We start from the raw sequence: 7,800 nt of genomic DNA on the forward strand, positions 1-7,800 counted from the left end.
GGACTGCACATGGAGGGGTCTGATTGTTCAGGCAGCATGTGTATAGTAGAGGATTGCAAAATCGATCAATAGGAGGAGAGGACCTCGGCCCTGAGAAGGTTCTGAGCCCCAGTGTAGGGGAATGCCAGGGCCAGAAAGTGGGAGAGGGCGGGGTGGCAGGCATGGGGAAGGGGGAATCAACAGGGGTTTGTTTTTGTTGTTTTTGTTTGTTTCTTTGTTTTTTGGAGGGGAAACTGGGAATGGAGAAATTCGCATGTAAATAAAGAAAATATCTAAAAAAATAAAAAAATAAATAAATTGGAAGTCCAGTGATAAATGTTCATACTTGAAAACCTATATAGAAGAAAATTACAGAATGTTCAAGCATATTTAGGAATATAATTATTAATTTATAATGCAATAAGAACTCCAAAAATGAGGCCATGGATTTGAAGAAGAGCATTAAGGGATTTATTGAAAGTTTTGGAGGGATATAAATGTAAGGAAGAATTATAATGATATTATACTCTAAAAATTAAAAATAAGTATCCACAAAAATAGCAATAAGCAACACAGAAACCCATTAAGGTAGTGCAGGTACCTTAAATTTATTTATTTATTTTTGTCTTCATGCTATGGAAAGAATTCTCACTAATATGGTCAGTGGAATTAATGAATTGTGATTGTAAATTTGCCTCATAAAAATCTTTTTAAAAATTAAAAGACTTATTTTTACAATACAAACTTTTCCTTTTGTATATGATTAAAATTGTATATATAGTGTTATTGAATATTATAAAATATTTTCCTGCATAAATTGAGACTGGAAAGTTATTTTGATCCTTGCATCCATTAATATGTGAAAATCATTAACTGTTATGTTGAAATTTTCTCCAATGAAAGGTTAAATTATGCTTCACCAAGAAGTTTGATATACTTAATGCACTAACATAAAATCATTAACACATATAATACCTACAAATATTTTTCTGATTTTTAAAATTTATCAAGGTTATTCACATGTATTTAATTGTGATGTCTTTGTCTTGCTTTGCTATGTAGAACAAAATTTTATTTCTAGATAATAAAGACATACATTTCTATTAATAAAGACACAAAATTTTCTTTAATGAATTTGTCCATGAAACTCTGATACTGGACTACTTAATTCCAGAAGGCATTTAAACGTTAACCAGTGTCCTTATTTGTCACTCATGTGCTCTGATTTCCTGCTGTGAAAAAGTTTTCTATGTAAGTAGCTTAATTTTGGAAATCAACTTTCATCTTAGTATTGGACTTTTTGTCATATTGCTATTCGTCTTAGATCCTTTTATTTCTGTGGCATCAAATTTGTTTACTCTTCTAATACATTTTAATTAAAATCTTGATACATCATTATACCTTTCTTCTTGTCTTTCTAGCTGCTTCTTCGTAACGTCCTTTCAGCTCCTACCATATTTTCCTACTATCAAATTGATATCTTTTTTCATTTGATTATTATTGTTACATATATGTATTATATATGTGAGTCTGTGCACAAATATATAAATACAACCTAAAGAGTCTGTATAATTTGTTTGCTAGATTGTTTTGTGTACATGGTCTCAGGATTTTGTAACTATGTAGGGAGCTCACCTTTGGGTGCAACTCTCCTGCTCTCTGATGTCTTTTCTTGCTGTGACATCAGTTTAATAGCTTTTTACCACTTTAGTTATATAAGTGATAGCTTTTGCAACTCTCTATGTTAATTTATTGATTTTACATTTTAAACATTCCATCTTTGAGATTCTGCTCTAATATTTACTTTGTATCTTACTAATTGGAAGCTTAATTTGTGTTATTGCTTTTTATTCCTTGATATAAAAGCTTTCGGTAAGTATATATATTATTTTCATTTGAAGATTACTAGTGTGGATGTTTATTATGATTAACTATCCTTTAGTGACGAACATGCTGAAAACAGAAATAGTGATATGGTATCTTTTTGACTTGATCTATTTTCTAAGTTGACTTTATTTTCTCTAACTCCTTCACTGGGGACCCTGCACTCAGTTCGATGGATGGCTGTGAGCCTCTACATCTGTATTAGTCAGGTACTGTCAGAGCCTCTCAGGAGATAGCTATATTTAGGCTGGCTTACCCTTCCTTCAGTCTCTGCTCCATAGTTAATCTCGGCAACTCCTCCCGTGGGTATTTGGTTCCCCCTTTTAAGAAGGAATGAAGTGTCTACCTTTTGGTCTTCCTTCTTCTTGAGTTCCTTGTGGAATGTGGGTTGTTCTTCCTTTCTTCCTTAACCTATTTTCAAAATTTAATTTATAACTCTTTTATGATTTTTCCCATTTTATTATTGATTATCTGTTCACTTTGAAGTTGGAAAAATTGGGGGTGACTTTGTCTGTTACTTGTTAAGACTTATTATGTTTCACTAAGTGATGTTCCAGGATCGTTTCACTTGGTATAATATGCTTCAGGATGATCGATGCTGCTGCAAATGGAAGAAAGAAGGAATGCAGGTTCTTCACAGGCAAAAGAACTGATGAGTCTCATTGGTGGAGAGTAATTGCTACATACTTCTCCTGACACTTTTGAGGTAAATTTTCCATGTATTTCTGGTAGATTCTATTGATACATGATGCAAATACCTCGAACTTTTAAAATTGGTTTTCAACATAATTGATGACTAAGTATTAAAACAGGTTTAAATGTTTCTATTGTAGAATTTATTTAAAATCTGGGATTGTATTCATTTATATGGAGATGCTCTGATAGTGGAAGCACAGGTATAATTGTAATTGGTTCCTTTTATTGCCTTTTTATTTTGTAATGATCTTTGACTCCAGTGGCCTTTTAACCTAAATTATGTACTGTGTTAGAGTAATTTTAAGAGCTCAACAAGCAGTACAGTATAATGAATCCACTCAAGCTCCAAGTTTCGACTCACTTCAGCTTTAGTAGGACTCTTTCTTTGTAATTGTGATCTCACACAACCTTGAAAAGTCCTTATGCTATATACCACTTTGTGTATTCTTTCTGCTTACTATATTATCATTTTACTTCTAACATACTTTTGTACATTGAACATATATAAATAGTAAGAGTTTTCAAATATTTTCATAGATATTGAAAATTTACAACACACCTGAGGAGACACCTTGTAAAAGTAGCTAGGTCTAGCTCTTCAATAACCAGGGATTTTCAACCACGACCATCCTGTTGTTGTAGTACAAAAGTGGTGTTGTATAATTATGCTGACATGGTCATCACGGACATTGTGAAAGGATGCTCTTTGTAAGTGACCATCATTCCTTTTCTGTAACACACTGCAGATGTAATTAAAGTGTGCTTTAATTAATGCTGCTTCCTGATCTGATCTCCAGTTACTCATTCCAAAATGCCATCTTACAATGCTGCAGAAGGTGACTCTGATGATGTCACTAGCACCAGGTTTCCTGAAACTTTGCAAGGACTTTCATCTACTGATAACAAACCTGTATTCAGTGTCTTTTGTACTACAAATACATTAGGTGATGTATTCTTAAATTTGGTTTCACATTTTAATTTTTCTGCTAACTTTACATGATTCTAAATAATTTGTGAGCATTTTAGACTGTGATTTGTTGGAAATCTCAAATATAGTACAGATATGCTTACATATACAAAAGATGCCAAAATATATTCAAAAAGTATTTGAAAGAATATTTTTTCTCTCTTAACATCTTGACAAAACAGTTTACTGCCATTTTTGTGATGAAATAAATTATGCAAATAAGGATTAAATGTAGTTAATATTCACTAGTTAATGTCATTAAGGAATATTTTCTCTAAGCACTGTGCATTTCATGCTGTTAGAATTTTTAGGTTCCCAAAATAAAACATTCAGTTCATCTTATTTTTCAGAAAGAAAAAAGTAAGTATGGCTATCTTACCATGTGAAATTCCTTTGTGACCACTTCTCTGTCTGTTTCATAGCTGCTTTGTTCAGATCATCTTAGGATGATTTTTTCTAATTAATTAATGTGTAATATCTTTGATTGCCCACCATTCCCTATCATGTACATATGTATGGATATATAAAAATAATCATATAACATAAATGCATTTCATAGGTAAATTTATTTATATACATATGTAGAGATACATAAAACCAAATTTAATAATAAATTTCTCTGAACACTCCTATTTGATACAAGTGGTTTATTTGGAAGAAGAACTTGTCATATTTTAATCAACTTATTATTTATTAAGGCAAGAGGTTTACTAGACAGATATGGAAATTAATCATAAGTACTTAACAACATACAATACAATTAGAAAGACAAGCCCATCTATGTGAGTTAACAACTAAGCATGTTAAAAAAAAATGTAGACAAGCCAAAGAAATAAATGCTTGATTTTTCAAACAAAAGGTTGTTTTTAGAAAATAGACACAAAGCATTTTAAGAGAAATGCTATTGATCTATCCACTATATTAAGTTATTCTCCGTTCTAATTTTTTTTTTTTTCAGAAAACCTGCACTTAAAGAAAATGGCCAACTCCACCCTGGTGACTGAGTTCTTCCTGGAGGTTTTTGCTGAGTCTTGGGAGCTCAGGATCCTTCTCAGTGCGCTGTTCCTGCTGGTGTACCTGGGCAGCCTGTTAGGGAACCTTACCATCATCATTGCTACTCTAGTTGACCAGACCCTGAACACACCCATGTACTTCTTCCTCAGGAATCTGTCTATTGTAGACATGTGCTACGTTTCTGTCACTGTCCCAAACGCTTGTATCAACTCTCTCACTGACCACAGGAACATTTCTGTGGCTGGGTGTGCAGCACAAATCTTTTTTGTCTTCTTTTGTGCATGTGTAGAGATGTTTTTTCTCACCATCATGGCCCAGGACCGCTATGTGGCCATCTGCAAGCCTCTCCTCTACCCTGTGATCATTAACCACCAATTCTGTGTTCAGATGACACTGGCTTCCCTGCATATTTCCCTTGTCATTGCAAGTGTGCATACTTTCAAAACTTTCCAGCTGTCCTTCTGTCATTCTAACGTGGTTCCTCAGTTCTTCTGTGATATCCCCTCTTTGTTGAAGCTTTCGTGTTCAGATACCTTTAACAACAAACTTTTAATGCTTATCTCTGCCATTATCATTGGTTGTAGCTGCTTTACATTCATCGCTGTATCATATGTTCGGATATTATCAACTGTGTTGAAGGTTCCTGTCAAAAGAGAGCGAGGGAAAGCCTTTTCCACCTGTGTCCCTCACATTGTTGTGGTATCTGTGTTTCTTAGTTCTTCTACCTATGTGTATCTACGACCTCCAGTAGCAACATTAGAAGTAGTGAAGGAGATGACTCTTTCTGTTTCTTATACCATTGTCCCGCCATTCTTAAATCCTATCATCTATAGTCTTAGAAACAGACAGATAAAGGAGGCTGTGAAGAAAGTAATATTAAGAATTTCTTTCACATTTGAATATAAAAGAAATGAGTATTTATCAGAGTTTTCTAGAGTAAGAAAACCAAAAAAATAAAAAATATTCATACACAAACACACAGGCACACACACACAAATGCATACTACCACCAATACCACTACCACCAATCCTACAAAGCATTTTCCCCTTTTATTGGAGACATATTTTTTTCAGATAATGGATCCTGGTTATATTCTCCTCCTCTATTATTCCTAGTTTCTCTAGGATAAAACAAGATAAAGATAGCACAAAACAAGTAAAGAAATTGAAAATAGTAAAAGAAAGGCACACACACATACACACACACACACACACACACACACACAGTAGATATAGAATCAGACCTACTTGTTCAAACACTGAAGAAGCTCATAAGAGCAGCAAAATTAAAGCTGTAGTATAAACTCAAAGGACTTATAGAGAGATAGATAGAGAAATGCATACTCACATATATGATTAAACAATATGTTTTTTTTCTGTTGACCATCTACTGATGGACATGAATAATTCCTTTAAGAATAATTTGTTTACCCAGTCAGATTCCCTTGGGGCAAACTAAACTTATGCTTGAAAGTGATTATCAATTAGAGATTGTCTCTAAACTAGAGATAAATGCATGTGCCCACTTCTCATTTCTGCTCCAGTCTTTTTATGAAGAGAAATATGTAGACCCATGCATGCTAACTCATCTCTGTGAATTCATTCATGCATACATCATGTTGATATAGGGTAGGACATCTTATTTTTATTTTCCATCATCTCTGGCATCTTATGTCTTCTTCCTCTTGCATAGGACTTCCTAATCCTAGAGGAAAGGAAAGAATTTGATGAAGATGTACTATTTAAGCTGATAATTCCATGGTCTCTCACTTTTTCATAATATCTGGCTACGGGTATCTGTATTTGCTTTAATATGTTCCAGGAAGAAGTTTCTGATGATGGCTGAGCAAGTCACATATACTTCTATGTGTATAGAAGATTGCCATAAGCAGTCATTTTATTATTAAGTTTTTTTAAACTTTATTTAATTTAAAAATTTTATAACAGTAATATCTGGTTTTATCATAGGTCCTCGATGTATCTATTTTCAGGTTCTTGTTCAGCTAGGCAATGGGGAATATAGGCTTCATCTCACAGAGATGGCCTTAAATCTAATCAGATATTTGTTGGTTACTTTCACAAACTTTTTGTTGCCATAACCCTAGCAAATATTGCAGCTGGGACCCCACTTTATATCAAAGTATTTGTGGTTAGATTAGTGTTTATATTTCTGTTTTGCTGAGATGGAAGGTACTACAAATACACTATAATGTAGGAGTTAAATATGTTGTAGGCACCAGCTTAACATTTCCATGTTCAGTGAGATGAACTGTATGTATTTTCAGCAATGAGACATTATTGTTAGTTTTTGGACAGCAACCTATTTTCTTGGCAATCACCTTGACGGTTGTAGGGGTTTTCCCTGGATTCCTTTGGCAAAGTATTTACTTTGTCATAAACTAATCCTGGTCCTGGGAGCATAATTTGATGACAATAGGTGGCCAGGTGGAACTTTGTCTCCCCCATTATTTGGTCATTTTTTTTTTTAGATTGCCTCTTTGTGTATATATATTTCAAGAATATTCTACTGAGTTAGATTTCTGTGATAGTCTCCCATAGGCACTGATTTTTAGCTGTGTCTCCCCATAATCCCTACCTGTTCCCCTCTGTTTTTCCATCACCCCAATCCACCATTCACTCTTTGTTCTACTTCATTTTTCTAATGTTCTCTGACTCTCCCCACCTACTCCCTTACCCTGTATCAAACTTGTGTGGTTCTATGGATTGTACACTGGTTATTGCTGACTAATTTAGGCTAACATTCACATATAAGGGAATTTATACCAGATTAGTCTTCCTAGATCTGGGCTTCTCCACTCAGGATGATTTTTTTTTTCTAGTTCCATGCATTTACTGATATTTCATTATATCAGTTTTAAAATTTGTTTATTTATTCTTCTGTCATATAATACATTTTAACTGCATCTTCCCATTATCCCTAATTCTCACTATATACCTTCTCCCCCAGATCAACTGCTACTTCATTTCTCTTCCAAAAAGAGCCGGTCTCTCAGTGCTATTAATTGAAGGTGCTATAAAATGATGCAATAAAACTATGCATATAACCTCATATGATGACTGGATGAGGCAGCTTAAAAGGAGGAAAAAGATATCACAAGCAGGCAAAAGAGTCAGGAACGCGACCATTCCCGCGGTTAAGAATCATTTTTAGGCCGGGCGGTGGTGGCGCATCCCTTTAATCCTAGCCCTTGGGAGGCAGAGGCAGGTGGATTTCCGAGTTCGAGGCCAGCCTGGTCTAC

General features: G+C 34.3%; 1 protein-coding gene across 1 annotated transcript in view; it reads left to right on the plus strand.

Moving 5' to 3' along the window:
• The first annotated feature begins 4,504 nt into the window (after positions 1-4,504).
• LOC116100630 (olfactory receptor 14C36-like) overlaps positions 4,505-7,800 on the plus strand; it is a 3,854-nt gene continuing 558 nt past the window's right edge. Inside the window, exon 1 of the mRNA XM_031384369.1 lies at positions 4,505-5,413. Within this exon, the coding sequence (XP_031240229.1) occupies positions 4,505-5,413 (909 nt within the window). The remainder of the gene's footprint in view (positions 5,414-7,800) is intronic.

Source organism: Mastomys coucha, unplaced genomic scaffold (assembly GCF_008632895.1).
Source record: "Mastomys coucha isolate ucsf_1 unplaced genomic scaffold, UCSF_Mcou_1 pScaffold21, whole genome shotgun sequence".
Lineage (NCBI taxonomy): Eukaryota > Metazoa > Chordata > Mammalia > Rodentia > Muridae > Mastomys > Mastomys coucha.